The sequence below is a fragment of the Macrobrachium nipponense genome, chromosome 26, assembly GCF_015104395.2.
Source record: "Macrobrachium nipponense isolate FS-2020 chromosome 26, ASM1510439v2, whole genome shotgun sequence".
NCBI classification, from domain to species: Eukaryota; Metazoa; Arthropoda; class Malacostraca; order Decapoda; family Palaemonidae; genus Macrobrachium; species Macrobrachium nipponense.
The window spans coordinates 18,545,761-18,563,285 of NC_087215.1; the positions used below are offsets into that span (position 1 = coordinate 18,545,761).

The 17,525-nt window shown below is 35.2% G+C and overlaps 1 protein-coding gene across 1 annotated transcript in view; it reads right to left on the reverse strand.

Moving 5' to 3' along the window:
- LOC135200015 (sarcolemmal membrane-associated protein-like) overlaps positions 1-17,525 on the reverse strand; it is a 112,364-nt gene that overhangs the window by 11,157 nt on the left and 83,682 nt on the right. The window contains 8 exon segments of the mRNA XM_064228224.1: positions 7,142-7,276; positions 8,396-8,904; positions 9,152-9,329; positions 10,321-10,457; positions 12,982-13,072; positions 14,092-14,229; positions 14,418-14,483; positions 14,485-14,597. Of these exon segments, the coding sequence (XP_064084294.1) occupies positions 7,142-7,276; positions 8,396-8,904; positions 9,152-9,329; positions 10,321-10,457; positions 12,982-13,072; positions 14,092-14,229; positions 14,418-14,483; positions 14,485-14,597 (1,367 nt within the window).

Sequence of the window (17,525 nt, forward strand, 5' to 3'; positions counted from 1 at the left end):
CCTCAATTTAGAAAAAAAAAAAACAATTGTGATAAATGTTAAGAAACATCTGCAATACTTTTATATGATTTACAATACAGCATACATAGTACATAAAATATAATTTCAACAGGTACTGTACGTATAAATAATTCTTGTATTGTACACTGCAAACAGTAACCAACCACTTTTATGGTATTTCCCCCAAAATCAGTGAGCCTATAAGCTAAGTTCAGTGAGTCTATAAGCTAAGTTCCCACAAAATGGCAAGAATGTACCTGGATTATGCACAAACAAAAGAAAAAATTTATAGAAACTACAGTCATTTTATCTTTATAAATTTCCAATTATTTCTACATTAGTAGGAACCCTACAGGAATTAGAAACCACAAGTCGTACAAAGAAAAAAAGAATAACTGTAAAAAGCTGAATCTCGCGTATGGAGTATCTATAGCAACCTCTTACTTCTCATATTGCTATAAAATAAATGGAAAATATTCCCAAAAAATGATAAAGACCCCATTTTGAACAATGACAATTAAACAATGTCTTTTAAGAAATCTTTTTTTTTTTTAAATGAGATGTCCATTATCTAAGCATGAACCTATAGTGCATTCCCACTTACGTACTGAGCATGTCAGAGAATCCCCTAACCAGCTCTGTCTAGACTGAGAAACAAATTGTGCGTTAATAACTTTTCCAAATAGCCACATCTATTAGAAAAAAAAAACCTGCTTTTGGCAACATACACAAAACCAGCAAAACAATTACCTGATATTTGGCTTGTGGTTGAGCTAATGCCGCAGCCACTTCGGCGGCTCATCATATCAGCTTTATATGGCTATATATCGCCAGGCTCAGTTAAACTTCTCAGTTGCTCTTGGATTTCACTTTATACATAGTCTAAAGAGGCTTGCGTTTCTTACAGAACATATCAACTATATATACAGATAATTTACACTGACAAGAATACAATACATAAAAGGAAGTGTGTACAATAACCTGCAGAATCCTATACTATTATAGAATTACTTGAAATCAACATCTAAGAATCTGTACACTCTAAGCTTACTATACAAAGACATTATATATACATTTCTATATTATATTGGCACTTTAATCATGTATCTAACAGAATAACTCAAAAAATATCAACATGCCTCTGCTCATTCCAATAACATATTTTCTTTTTTTTAGGAACAACAAGCCAAGTGTGATTAGACAAAAGCAAATATAAAAAATTGACAAAAGACAAATAAAAACAGGAGGCAAAAATTAAAAAAAAAAAAAAAAAAAAAAAAAAAATTGAAGTAAAATAAAACAGCGTTTTTCTCTAGATAAGGCTTGGGAGAAATTCAGATCCGAGAGCCAGAGCCATCACCATGATTACCATGACCCAAGTTGGGATCATCTGGGGAAGAATCAATAAAAAAACAAAATATCAGAGAGTGATCCAATTTGCCCCAGCATGTGCAACCTTCAGTTTCGGTGAAAGACCTTTGACTAAACGGACGAGAGAAGGGGGATGCAAAAGAAGACATTTGGAAGGGTAAGATTTTAATGTATGAGGGGAGGGGGGTTGCATGAGAAAAATCAGAAAGGGTATATCATTGTGTAAGGTACGGTAAAATACCTCTCACAAGAGAAGAGAAAGAAGAGGAGGAGGAAAAAGGGGGGGGGGGGGGGGAGAGAGGGAGAGAGAGAGAGATAGAGAGAGAGAGAGAGAAGAGAGAGAGAGAGGAGAGAGAGAGAGAGAGAGAGAGAGACTTCACACACTCCCACTTTGTCATCCAACATAAAACTACCTGAACCATTCGCTTCTGTTATCGCAAATTTTTTATTGTTTGTGATGTAAAATACATATGTGAAAAATATGAATTTCAAGAATAAGTTTAACATAACCACGTATCTGAAGCCTGCAAATGTAAAGTAGTGACTAAAACTTCATGGCCAATCTGTCCTAAAAATTAGTGACCACAATTACAAATATGGCTGATTTCTCCTAGTTACACTCCATAATGAGGAATCTCATTCAACATGACAATTTCACTATTTTCACTTGTAATTTTAAACTTGCTGTAGTTGTACCATTTCATATCTAATTCATTCACTAACTTCTTTCTCTTGACCTTGGATTTTGCTCATATAATTTCCCTTTGCCTGCATTTCTTCCATCTTTATACATTTAAGATTTTTATTCTAATGTTTAACATGTTAAGAGCCCCTGTGGATGGGGGTGGGTCAGTGGAAAACATCAATATTATAGGCTCTTTGCAGTCTCTCTTCAGCCACCCAGAAGTACTGAAGTCTGCCCTTTACTCTTCATCCATTCCCTTTGGTCTTTTTCTACCTATCTGTTCAACTTCCTCAACTTTAAATGGCTCCAATTCTCATCTTTTAGTTGAATGTAATTATTATTATCATTATTGAATTATGGCTCATTCAGCTGCATTAATCTAATACAGGACTTTCTCAAGTCTCAGTATTGTTGACTTTTCAATATTGCTTAGGTTGGCAAGCAATGTGACAATGGAGGGATGTCAAAAACAGTGGATTCAGGGGACAATTATTATTCTACATGAATAATACACAGGTATACAGAAGACGCTCCCCCCCCCCCCCCATTCACTGGGGATGGGTACCACAACCCCCTGAGCAAATAGCTAAAATCCACGAATATTTAAAACCCCTCTAAAATTACTTACAACTGCCTATTTTGATCGTTAAAACACCAATGAACCCTCTAAAAATGCTTATCTGTATTTTAATAGTTTTATCACAAAAAGTGCATTTAGTCACGAAAATTATATGAAAATACAATAATTTATTAATAATCCTCAGCGAAAATTACCGTGAATAGTGGGGGTTGACTACATGAATCTTGTTTTCTCACTCTCTCTATCTCTTTCTTGCTATTTCTTCTTTTTCGCTAGCTACGTTTTGACTCAGGCTCTGCTGGTCATCTTTCAGGTGAAGTTGGAGTTGGACTGATGCTTTTGGGATTCCTACAGTGTTTTATACCAGTAGTGCCGGCGGGGTGTAACCAAACACTGACTTTTGGTTGGCTGCATGCTCAGAAAAACCATCGAATCCACCAACTGTCTTGAGGCAGCGAGTAAGCAGCCAATAGTAAGACAGTCTTTGAGTGCGCAGCCAAACAAAAACCAACGTTCGGTTGCACCCTTCTGGTATAAAATACTGTAGGACTCCCAACAGCATCAGTCCAACTCCAGCCTTCGCCTGGAAGATGACCAACAGAGCCTGAGTTGAAACGTAGCGAGAAATAAGAAAGAGCAAGAAATGGTGTGAGAGAAAGAAAACAAGACTGATGTATACCTATGTATTACTCAGGCAGAATAATAATTGTCCCCTGAATCCTCCATTTTTTATATTTTCTCCATTGGCACATAGCTTGCTAGTCTAGGCAATGCATAATTTTCAACAGAAGTTGTTTGAAAGAAGGTCTACTTCCCAACTATGATTATTATTAAAAAATACTCACAGTAGCATGAGTCTTCAAATGGAGAAATAAATCCACAGTTATGTAAGTGTACTTATATTTAAAACTAGAACTTTACGGACAGCTTTCGGGAATCTGTTCGGTTCCCCTTTTGAAAAGAAGAACCTATATGTACATTTACATCACTGTGGATTTGTTTCCATTATTATTATTATTATTATTATTATGATTGGAGGAGCATATCCAAGGTTATGTATATGTTACACATTCTATAGATAAATATGTAGTAATGTACATATCCCTGTGGATTTGTTTCTCCAATTCAAGACTCATGCTACTATGAGCATTTTTTAATTATTACTATTATCATGTTACTATTATTTCTGATTACTTCAAAAAACAGAAGCAATGTTTTTGAGAGATTTTCTTCTTTTAATTACCACCACTAAGAGCTCCCCAAATTGATAATATTCTACCATATATTTGTTAAAATCAATGCTGGTGAGAGATAAGTAAGGCAAAGAAAAATTTAATAAAATGGCCCCAGCCCACAGAGATTTTTAGACACTGGCAACTACAACCAGATCAGGATTAAGTTAATGGTGGCTATATGTCCATCATTCAGTTAATAAATGGTACATAAAAATTAACCACTGATCTGCAGACTTATGCTGACTTTGTACTTTGATGGATTGAAACATAATTATATAAATAATAACTTTCCCTTACTTACTGAGGTAAAAACTCTTTCTCCTAGTACTCTACAGGACTTATGATCAACATGTTTGTAGTCACGTAAGTTTTAATTACATTTCCTTGTTACTTCAACATCATATGATAGTAAACGCATGGAAATTTTGTCATGTTTCTTTGGTGAAGTGCTAACTTCAAATTGTACCCTTCAAAAACTTGCTTTACCTCGGTACAAAAAAACAACAACTGTGTAATGCTAACCTATTAATGTGTATCTTGCAAAGGAACAGGTAGTTAACTGGAATATTCAAAGGAGAGTATGTTGAACTAGGATTCTTTTACAAGCAACTGTAATCACTCAAAAACTGTACCTTAAAACTTCAACAGAAAAAATATGAATAAAATAAGGTTTAAAATTGCAACAAAAACTTTCCAACATTGAAAAAATGTATGGTAAAAAGATACAAAAAATGCTAAAGGATGCTATATACACAAGGTAAAAAACAATTTACTTAGGAAAAAACCAATAAGCTATAAAACTCACTTAGTACAGTAAATATATCTACTAAGTAATTACATTAATGTAATTAAACATAAATATCCGTTACTTAATATTTCAGCAACCTGAAAATAATGTTACCTCTCTAAACGGTCACTTACTGAGTGATTACAATCACCTTCACTTAAGCTAAACAGACCAGCCATTCCGCAGCATGTAAACTTATTACTTGAAAGGATAATATGTACTGTAAATATAAAAGCAGCATGCCAGAGCACATCAAAGAAAAATAAAACTTAACCAAGCTAGGTGAAACATCTCCAAAAGCTAACCTATGAATAGTGCCTCCAAATCTCGTTTGAGTTTGATATTTTTGACACAAGAAATGTAAGGAAAGGAAGACAGTCAAGGAAAGTGGGTGTTAAACGTCTTTCATCGACCCATCTGATCGTTTGTCATTGATGTTTGTATAACCAAAGAAGAAATTCTGTAAACTTATCTGAATACATTGAAGCATTAACATAATTCAGGTCTTACCAGTTTACTAGTTTTTATAATAAAAATATTTTGTAATTCTTTAAATTGAATTGATAGCACTCAGGGTTTTAAAAAACAAAAGCTTTGTATGTTTTCATTACCAATTAAATTTTACTTGTCCAATTCAAGTCTTCCAAAAAAGCAACTTCAACATATTTCATACTTCAGTCAAAAATCACTGATTGTACATTAACCTTCCACTTCATTAACTTGAGGAGTAGACCATCCAGAATTTATCGAGACAAAGAGAAAAAAAAAAAAAAACTGCCCTTGGGATTTCCAAGAAAGGCCTGCTAAATGCAAAGGGTAATAATGCCATGGGATTTCCAAGAAAGGCCTGCTAAATGCAAAGGGTAATAATGCCAACCTCCAATGGTGAATCTTAACATATCTGAGATGGCATGCTATGAACAGATCATTTAGGGGTGTACCACATAGTGCATACCTTGCATGACATACTGAAAACAGTACTAAAATCTCTAAGCAGTTTTCCTTTTAGGCTCCAGCTGCTTTGTTCTTTGCCTTTTACAATTCTAAATTGTCTTAAGGCTCTTTTCAGGTAACTGTCCTATTCCTAAACATGATTTCTTCCAATTTTCATGTCATTTATGGACAAATACTTCCAAGCCAGCCCTTAAAGTCTTTATGTAAAATTTAAACTACTGCATACTGTTATTTGTAAATTGAATAAATAATCCTGCAAGAATGCAATGAAAGTAGCAAACACAGTCGAGCTTTGCTCTGATGACACTTGCAACAAAATTATTGAAATTATTGCTTTGGTTTGACATATCTCCAGAAGAGGCATGAGTAAATTTAGTTTCTTATACCCATTTCCTCTATCATAATGATGCATTTTTCCATATTGGAGTCACTGGGCTTGTATCATTTTGCTTTTTCCACCAGGGTTGTAGTTTAGCTAGTTATAATACTGTAACATCAACTCTTTTGAGAACCAGCCCTATGAGCTAGGTATTTGGACTCAGTGGTCTGATTAAGCTCCCTCAACAATAATATTTGAGGGATGAAATTTACCATGCAACCTTCTAAGGACAGTAATTTCTTGTAGCCAATCTTTGCTTGTGAGGTACCCTATTTGTTTCTCATCTCCAAACTCTGGATGATCTCACACCTGAGTTACTAAAATCAAAGGGTTATGTAAAAACAACTGGTTTTTATACTGAATGAGAAAGAGAACTAAACACAGAAGTTAGGTGAAAGCTCCCTTTATATGATAGTTCTTGATGACATGAATAAAAATCTTGAATAAAATATTATGAAGTTTATCAGCAAAATCTTTTCTAATAAGATAACAAACCAAAGCAAAAGTTACCCAAAAAATACAAGACCATCGGGTAAGTCTCCAAACTCCATCGTAAGATTAAATAGCATTTCTGTAATTTAAAACTGAACTGAGTGCATGACCTCTTATTAAGGATACAGAAGTCATTCTTTTAGAAAAATAAATCCAAGGAACCTACTGCTTGGGTTATTGCAACATCTACTGACAATACGACTCGGCTGAGGCAAATGGGAAAACATAAAAGAAATGAAAGTATTCCCTCAATCTCAATTCTCTTTTCAGGCAAGAGGGAAATTATTAAAAAAAAAAAAAATAATGGCAGAAATCCAAAGAATGAAAGCTTATGAGCAAAGCTAATTTTTAAACACATGCAAAAGTTCTATATTTAAAAGGTAAAATATTTAAGACTAAATGCGAGATAGTGAACAATAAGTTTCCCTATTGGACAACACATAAGAGCTAAGAGAGTGCTAAGTGATGCATATTTTAAACAGCTGAAATTAAAAAGAATGGTAATCTAAAATTTTAAATATAATTTTGTAACATGAAAAACATGTAAAAATAAAATATACTAAATCTCGATGGAAGCTTCTGAAAACTGCTAGACTACCTAAGATAACTGTAAAAAAAGAGTTACCACAACTGATATAATAAATGCTGCAACACTTACCATCTTGTTTTGGACTCCAAGAAGCTGGTATTCTTCATCTACAACATGCAGTTTCTTCTTTAAATCATCACGTTCTTCTCTCAGGGAGATCAGTTCTTTTTGAAGATCATCTAATTTATCTGACACAACGCCATCCTGAAATAAAATTTAATTAGCAAAAAACTAACTCATTAAAGGAATCTTTATGAAAATTGAAATTATACTGGACATGAGATAGACAGTCATTATCTGCATCAGCACAGAAACTAATGAGGAATGGATATGCATAAAAGAATGGCACAAATTAGAAAAAAATACAATAATATAAAGAGCAATATATATAATGATAATATTACAGTTTTACCTTATGTTCCACATATAAAAAGTTATATGTATAAAATTGATAAACATATATTTTAACTTGATCAAACAAGATAGTAAAAAATCTTCATTTCACCAAAAAAGATCAATTTCTACTTGACAGTAATATTTACATACTAATGACATTATGCATCCAAACTCTTTATTTTACTGGATAAAGTTAATTTTATAAAATTAATAATGGAGAAAACATAAGTGAAGAAGATTCAGACAAAATTTCCTTAACTGATTTGTATCCAAAGCATAATATTTGTTGAAGACTGACACTTAGACATTGACTTAGGATATGTTCAACTATCTGTCTTGATGAAATTGCTGCAATGCATTTTCTCTATTTAGCACACTCTTTCTGGTCTCAACAGTGACAAATGATCATTTACCGAATATTTTCCATTTCCTTTTGTTCCATTTCCTTCTGCAGACAATTACAGAAATCATTTCTGAACATGTACATTTACAAAGAGGTTTGAAAAACAAAACAAATCACCACTCAATATTCTACCTTAAATTTTGTACATGAAAATAAAACGATGTACCATTCTAAGCAACTAAACAAAAAGGGTTACAGTGTTCCCCTGTATGTATTTGCAAATAGCTAGAATAGCTAGAAACTGCAAAATAGTTGAAACCCCTATAATAAAAATGCTTAAAATTGCCTATTTTGTTAGTTAAAACTCAAGAAAAGAAAAACCCACTGAAAATGTTTATACCCTTTGTTTTTAATATAGTTTTATTACAAAAAGTGCATTTTATATATAAAAAACAGAAATTTATGGATATTTCTCATAGAAAAATACCGCGAATAGGTGAATCTATGGAGGTCCACTGTAATACTTTTGTGACTAATGAAAGCAATGTAACTACAGACAACACAGTTGCTATACCACAACTTACACTCAAAATGGAAGGTATGACTCCATCTAACGATTCCTGTCCTGAAATTATCTTTTTTCTCTCCAAGTCCAACAATTTTTCTAAGGTCTGCTCTCTGTCCTTGAGAGCATTGTATTCTACTCTTGTTTTAGCTAGTTCATCCTGCAATTTTGCAAGTAGACTCTTCAGAGCTCCTAACTCTGCCTCTTTCAGAGGAAGAGATTCTGCACCATCTGAAGAGCTACCTTGAGAATTAGTTGGTACTAGACTTGAATTTATAACAGCTTCGGAAGAACTAGAAGCATCCTCCTGGGCTAACTGGAGGTTCTCACTATCAGTCAGTGTCTCTTCCCTTGAGACTTCACTGCTGGGGACAGGGTATCGTGGAGGGGCAGGTGGAAGAATGAGAGGAGTACTCTGTGAACCTTCCCCAAACTGTAGTCTCTCTTCTAGGCTCGCTATCCGACTCTTGAGCAATTCTGCCTCTTGAACACTAAGCTTAGCCAATTCCTCAGCTTCATGAAGCTTTTCTGAAAATTGAAGAGACAAAAGAAATTACTACTTCAGCAAAACAAAAATGAATTCAAACTACAAGTATAAATAAATTCTACAAATGTGGATCCTACTTTCTCTTCAAGAAACGAGTCCCCATTGTTAATTAATGGGTATCAACTGTTGACAGTAAAATTGGGATGAGAAAAATATGTATCTGAATCTTTCTCATATGAAATAAAAAAAAAATACATTTCTGTAATACAAAATGAAAATAAATCTCACTTTGTAATAACAGAGCATCTTCCTCGGCCCTCTGAGCTTTGAGCTGTTCCTCTTTTAGTTTGGAAGTGAGAGTTGAAAGATGTGTGTGGACCTCCTGGGAAGAACTTTCCAATCGACTAACTTGACTTTGCAGAGATCCCACCATCTTGACTTTCTCACTCATCAACGCTTCACTTGCCTAAGAAAAATGAAAAAAAAAAAAGTGTAATGATAAATTTAAAAATCTAAAACATGCAAATCCTTACAATAAAACAGCAAATAGCACTGGGCAGCAAAATCAAAGGTCATGAAATTGAACAAACTCAGTTCTTTACCAGAATGCAAATGGCGCACCAAAATGCATATTCTATAACGTACAAAAATAAAGGGATACAGTAGTAAACAGTTTTATTTACAGAATTATTGTCTTAAATACAACTGTACTATCTGACTTCTATAAATACTGTAGACACTGCTGACGTAACAGCATCTAAGGCTAACTGTTCACGCACAAACATCTTGGCAGCCTACCCAACAAGTCTTGTCATGTCACAAAAGTAACTAGGGATAAGTTAGTTCAGTTGTTGGTATGCCAACCAACCTTATGACTGATGCTCTACCTGCCATAAAAACGTTTTTTATAGAATTTCTGATATAGGATTGTAAACCAGTTCATTAAAAACCTTTTTCCTGCATTTGCCCTGCTGAAATAGTGATGCGTCTTTTACAGTATGCCCATGCATCTTATATGCTGTCAAATTCTCTTCAATTATCCTGTATACAGTGCACTAATGGCCTAACCTAGCCAATCATATCCTAGGTTGGCCCAGTTATGAAATTCCATGTTGGGTAAACTTTGCTACTTCATCAAATTACTGGAAAGATTTAGGCTAACAATAAAAAATAAATAGTGCAAGGACAAAAATAAATGGAAAAAGCATATTACACAATATTTTAGTTTTTCCAATAGGCTACAAGGCTTTATTCATTATTGAACCATCCATATGTCCTGAGGTATTCAGAAAATTAATTTCAACATAAATATTCTGTTTATGATGACAATAGTATATCATTTATTTAAGGCTAAATTCACGTTAACCCATGTCTTAATGTCTGCAATTTATTCAAAGTATTTCTAAAATTGATTTAAACTTGGCAGAGTAAGCTTGAAAACTGTGAGCTGCACATACCGCTAGCTGCTGACGTAAATTAGAGGATTCATGGGAAGCTGTGATAGCTGCAGTGGATGCCTGAGCCAACTCTTCTCTGATACGTGCTACTTCTTTATCAGCTGATTCCTGTGCTTTCCGACTTGTCTCCAAGAGTTCTGCAAATAGAGCACATTTCGGCTTGAGTTTTTAATTACATGCATTAATGAAGTAATATTAGGTATTTGCAAAGGGCAAATAACTACTAAGATAAAATAATGACAGTAATAAATAAGTTATAAATGCTTCACATCTATCTCAATTCTTTTATTCTTCTATTTGGTGACCTATAATTTTATACTTACAACATTAGAAACACAGCAAACAAAAGTTTCATATTTGAGACTTTAAACAATCCCAAACAAACTAAACCTAACTTCAGTTCCTACTGATAGTTCCACAATAAGAAATGTTAAAATGGCACCTTTAGGTTACAGACAAAACGGACACACCTATCCTCACTAGATTTGTAAGTATGTACATGTATATCTATGAAAAATACAAAATATCTTCAAACTTTGAAACTATATATTATCTAGCACAACACTTTAATATACAAAACATTGACAAGGACAAAAAACTTCCAAATCTAGAAAAAGCAAAATATGGGTCCAATCAAATAATACAAAAACGACAAATTTTTAACCAATTTGTATTTTTCATAATTAACAAACCTTTGGTCTCAACATTAGGATAATACTAGCTCCAAGCTGGAAACCAATAGAATTAATAAAAAAAACTTGTGTGATCCAGGGACTATTGACATCTGTACCAGGTCACACGGTATTGTAGTTCCCTGAATGCCCTTGGGATCCCGTGACCTATCAGTTACTCTTCAAACCCAGTTTAGAATGTTAGAGGGGTGGCTTGAGGTGGGCATTATATGTTAAGACCTCAGGTTTGTTAGTTATGAAAAATACAAATTGGTTAAAAATTTGTCATATGCTCATATACGAAACAAACCTTCGGTCTTAATATTAGGATAGACTTACTTATTGGTGGGAGGTAAGTCTCTATGACTGACTGGGAGTTTGCCACCTTTATCCATTTCCGAATAGATGTACTCTAAGACAATGGACTATAACCTTTGAACCAAAGATATATGAGAATCTATTGGTTTCCCTCTCTGGGTGTTTCATACTATGCCATAGCTTATTGCAATACGGAAGGTGGAGAGCTATCTGTTCTCATACACCACTCCAGTCCCTCTACCTGGACCTATTATCACCCCACTCCCTTCCTATTATTGAGAGGAGTGTGTTCCTACTGAAAAGTATCCTATGGTCTAGATTATCTTTACACTATGGCTGTCTCCCTCACCTGCATCTAGTCGGTTCCAGCTCATGATGGTACTCCCCCTCTTACTCCCCATAGGTAAAGGAGTAGTTAGAAAATAGTAAAGAAGGAAGACCAGTCATCTCACTCATTCTACTTTCATACCTTCATCTTACACTAGACACTAACTGACCTGCCAGGGGTACTGGATGAGCTATACCACTTGTTAGGCAGCCACCACTGGACCCAAAGAAAAAGTGTCCAAGGATCTATGGGCAACATCTTTTAAATAAAAGGAAGTGAAAGTTGTTTGGTGTCACCAAATACCAGCTTTCAAAATCCTCTCCAGATATATTTTTCTTGAATGCCAAGGAAGCACTCAAGCCCCTGATGTCATGAGCTCTAGCTCTCTCCAGGCTATTTGACCCTCTGTCTCCTGTCATGTATGCATTCCTGATCGTTTCTCTCAACCAAAAAGATATTGTGTTCCTGGACACTTCCTTCTTGTTCCGTCCTGTACTCACAAAAAGCCTTGGGCATCTCGGCCTGAGATGCCTCGTTCTTCTCAAGTACGCTCTTAGTACTCTGACAGGGCATAGTAGCATTTCTTCAGGATCATTGTCCACAAATTCTCCCCGAGAAGGTATGGAAAAGGAGTCGAATCTGCCATCCACTACTGATGGGTTTTGAGTTTTGGCTGCGAATTCTGGGACAAACTCAAAAACCATAGACTTCCAACCTCTTGAATGCTTTGCCACATATGACAGACCATGCAGCTCCCCCACCCTTTTGGTTGAGGCTAGAGCCAATAGGAAGACTGCCTTCAGGGTCAAGCTTCTATCTGTGGACTGTCGCAATGTCTCGTATGAGGGTTTTGTAAGGCTGCTCAGTACCATGGTCAAATCCCAATCTGGGGCTTTTAGTTCCTTCGGGGAACAGGACTGCTCAAAACTCTTCATTAACATAGCCATTTCCCATGAAGAAGAAATGTCCACGCCTTCCATCCACAGAACCGAAGCTAGAGTAGCCTCAATTGTTATTTCTAAACTTTAGCAAAACTAAGCTTATCAACTACGTGATTTCACACCATCCTCCTGCTTTATGATCTGCTCTGAATAAGGACACTTCAGTATCCACATTCTGATGAGATGCCACACCTCCCAGTATAGTAGAAGCTCTTTATTCCCCTTTTATTTTGCAACTTTGAAATGATCTACCGGACAATAGTAACGCTTACTGGATGGATGGGCTCTTTTGATCTCAATAACTGCATATCAAAACCCCCTTTCCGAGTCATATGAGTAATGCTATTTTGCGCCAAAATATTTGAATGAATTTTGTAAAGTGCCTTATTAACAACTCTCTTACCTTGAAGCCTAAGGATGTCTGCCCGTAAAGTTGACTCCTGTTCAAGATCTTTGTCTTCTTTATCCTCCAAACTACCATTTACATTGGAGTCCTGGAATAAATAAAAATATAATGACATAGTTCTGCTTAAATGTGATCATTACATTAAGCATGGTTGACATAACTTTACTGTGAGTGAATGGACTTGTGGAACCTTCCATCATTATCCTTCAAATGAAAAAAAGTGGATACACGTCAGTTACTGACATGGTTCTTCATGGTTATTTCACCCAGTAAAACCCTCACAATTTATGAAAGGGCTTTTCAAAGGTAAGGTATACGTAAGTCATTAATTAAGCTTCTTTTATTTACATTACCAAACATACTACTAAAACAAAATGAGCCACTTTAAAAATAACATCCATAGTTCAAAATATGTCTCAGAAGTACAAAAGAACAAGCTTACTGTCAGAGAATTCCAGGTTCCAAAGTGTGACCAGATTAAAATGCCTTTAAAATCACTGCCTCTAAAGACAGATTTTCAGTACTCAACCAGTGAAAATAAAGGAGTATACCATGTCTTGATGATGTGGAAAGTAAAGCATAACTTATTGTTCAAAAATTGTAACGGTCAAGCAGGCAAATTGAGAAGCTGCACAGTCAGATCATCATTTCCATAACCATAAATTGCATTAGACCTTGTTAGTCAAAACTGAATGGGGCAAATTAGTTCTCTCAGTTACAGCCAGGTGAATAGCTGCACCTTGCTTTCCAAACATCCCTAGATTAGATGTATACAGTACGCATTTTATAAACATATAGATAAATACTTGTCCTGTACTGGTTTTTCTTAATTTCAGAATCCTTTTTACCACTTCTCAAAATTATTATACTGTTCACATTTAAAAATGTAGTTATCCAACCTCAATGTGCCATAAATCTTGACTGACATCCACCAAGAGAAAAAATGGTAACAGATGCCACTCGAAAGTAGACAAGCCCATTGTCATAAACATTATACTGTACTCAACAACAAATGCATTCATATATATCATTCTGACTTCCAAAGAGGAATGTATAAGCCACTTGATACAATGAATATCAGTGTCATTTCATTCTACTTGCACTGACCTTGCAAGATCCCTTAGTTGGAATGATAGTAAGAGTCGTGTCGGCTTCAATGGATTCGTCCAATAATTCATTCGAAGTTTTGTCTTTTGCGTCATCATCATCATCTTCATTTAGTTTATCTTTATTTTTCTTTACATCCTGCAAAATAATTCAACTACATGTAACTGCAAATAATTTAAAATACTATGTCCAATAAATAACTTTAATGTAAAATGAAAAAATACAGGTATGCAAAATACCCTTCTCTCAAGGGATTCAAATTCAGTAATTCATTCATACCCATAAAGCATTCAATATCATTCTCACAAACATATGCTGATTCTCACCTTTTTTCTTCTCACTAACGTTGGAGTGTTGTCGTCATCAAGGTCTTCATAAATCTTGGGGGTTTCAGGACATAATTTGGTATTCTTGCAAGCGATTCTCTAGTGTTGCTATCTGATCTTGGAGGTGTTCAGTCAAAGCCATACTTACTGCAGTCCTTGCTTTATTTTCTGACAGTTCCTCTGTTTAATAAAAAGCAACAGATTATTAATATTATTTTACATTACATGGAAGTGTAATGAGCCAGTTAAAGAAGTAGGATGGATATGAAAGTAGATACATACCAAAACATAAAAGGTTGTAAGTGCTGACTGAAAAAAAAAATTTAGACCCTACAAGGATCAATAGCTGTAATCAACCATCCACAAAAATTAATGGATATTTTTGAAATGCACGAATATGGCAAAGGCCACCTATCCATGCCAGCCGAGAAGAGCCTTTACTAGGCTCAGAGGTCTGGATAAGCTAACCCTTTATAATAATGAAAACTTACCAAAGAGCACCAGGGAGAGGGAGAGGGAGAGAGAGCGAGAGAGAGAGAGAGGATAAGAAAAACAACTGATAGCAAACTTTTCATATCAAAATTATCATCAAGCACTGTTATTTAACCAGACCAACAAAATAACATAACTCCTATGGCATCATCACAAAAAACTAGTTTTTCCCATACAAACTCATCAATCACAAACAGTATTTGCCCACATTCATGGTCTCAAGTACTCCCAGACTTTAAGTCATATTGAGGCTTGGTAAGCCTCTCCAGGACCAGTGTGAAATCAAAATCAGACAGTTTAGGCAGCCCTTGAGGAACCTTCTCTCTTAAAGAGTTTGATAAGCCTCCTTGACTCTACTCTTGAGCCTACATGTGGTCAAAGACGTTCAAAAGCCTACAAGATGGTCGACCTGTATCACTTGGAGTCAGCTTGATTAATGGTCCCGTCACTATGCCAATTACATACATAACTGGTTCCAACTGGCCTGCCCTGTGAGTGTATATCATCCTCTTGGCCTTGGTTGCCACAGCTGAAGATTTGGCCTTCTCTGCTAAAAGGTAACTGATGATCCCTAGGACCAATTCTTGCTTCATATCAGTTTTACCGGGCAAACATCATTACTAGCAATAGTGTATGAAACTGAAGTCCTTCTGACGACACCTATTAACCATCACAGGCCAGCCTAAATATGCTTATATTAACAAAACCTTTTGAATGAGTAAACCTTAGGGTTTGTCAATCTTTAAGAAAACTTCAACAGATAAAATGTGCAAATGCTCATGGGACGGAAAAATAATTATAAAAAATGCTCATTATGTACCTACCACGAGACACTCTTAAAAGTAGTACCAGCTTATTTTATAAAGTAAAAAAGGTTGTTTCTAATGTTTTATATACGTAATTGATTTTTCAAAATCACAATCCTAGCTAATATTATATATAAAAGATAAGAACCAAAAATAGCAGCATTCCCTAAGAATATTTATGGACAAATATTACACAAGAGGTACTAGGACTGGGGTATGTAACATCTTCCCTCATGAAATCTTATGGGTGACTAATATTCCACATGTTACTGAGCTGAGGTCTGAGTGTTGCCATAAGTTGCAATATTGTCACTTGCGGCCCATTCATGAGATCTGAACACTTTCCCGCAAAATTTGACAACATATCATAGCGTGAAATAGTAATTATAATATGATGCATATTGCAGGATTGCCAATGCATTTATTGAACATCAATTTATGCATGCCGTTTCCAGGGGGTTAAATGAGGACAAGTCACTAGCCTCCACTGGGCAACCCTGGATACAGCACAACTTGCACAGACTACATTTTGGAAGACACAGTGTTGGCAGCCACTGGACTGTCATATCCTCTAAAGTTCTACTGCCGTCCATAGGAAGCTTCATATCAGTGACAATGTCCTTGTCCTTGGTTACATTGGGAAGCTGGAACTCATAAATCTTGCTACTACTAGTGTTAGGCAAGGAATCCTGTGACCTCAGCTTGGTGAAAGACCTACTTCTGAGAATTAACTAGTTGGCCATTTTCTAACTACGGTGGGCCCCCCATATTCGTGTTCTAAGGATTCGCAGACTCACGCATTCGTGGATTTCTCTCTGAACCATATCTACCCAATATTCACAGGAAATTCGCCTATCCGTGGTATTTTTCTATGAGAAATATCCACAAATTCCAGTTTTTTTCTGTTTCATCACAAAATGCACTTTTTGTATAAAACTCTTAAAAAAACAGGTATAAAAATTTTGAGTGGATTTTTCTTGAGTTTCAACTAACAAAATGGGCTGTTTTAAGCATTTTTATTGGGGTTGCAACTAGCTATTCACGGAGGGGTCTGGTACGCATCCCCAGCGAATTGGGGGACCATTGTAAAAGTAAAAATTAAGCACTGATCATAGAGAAACTGACACCAATAACTACAAAATAAAAATAAATAAAAATGTGTATTATATGTAAACCTCAACAAACAAATAAAAAAAACGTCCTACTTTCTGTTTGACAAAAGACTGTTGAGTCTTAGGAGACTTAAATTCCCAAATGTGGGCATACATGTGACTGATTGGTTATGATGAAAACAAGTCTATTAACAAAACTAATACAAAGTTGCAGATTTTTATAGAAAAACTACCCTTTTTCAATTGCCACAGAAGAAATATTGTGATATACAATTGTACATTTCCTCCACACAAAAAAAACAATGTATTCTACTTATAGCATGAATACACTTTAATGAACTTTGTGGTCTGGTTAAATACTTTATAATAACATTAATAATAGAGAGTACTAAATTAGATAAACAGCATAGAAACCACAATACAATGAATATGCCTATCATAACCCTAAGAAAAATAAAACGAGAAATACTTAAATGAGCCAGGGAAAAAATATTCTGAATTGAAATAAATCACTCTTCCTTGAATAACTGCTGTGAATAAAACACACATCTATTGTATGTAGGTAGATACTCATGCCGAGAAACAGGAAAACAGAAAACTTGTGTAAGAGGAAAATTAATAACTGGCAAAAAGTTTCAATATGGAGGCACAAGCGGGGAGGTGGACAACTCATAAGCAAATGGAGACCTCTTATAGAA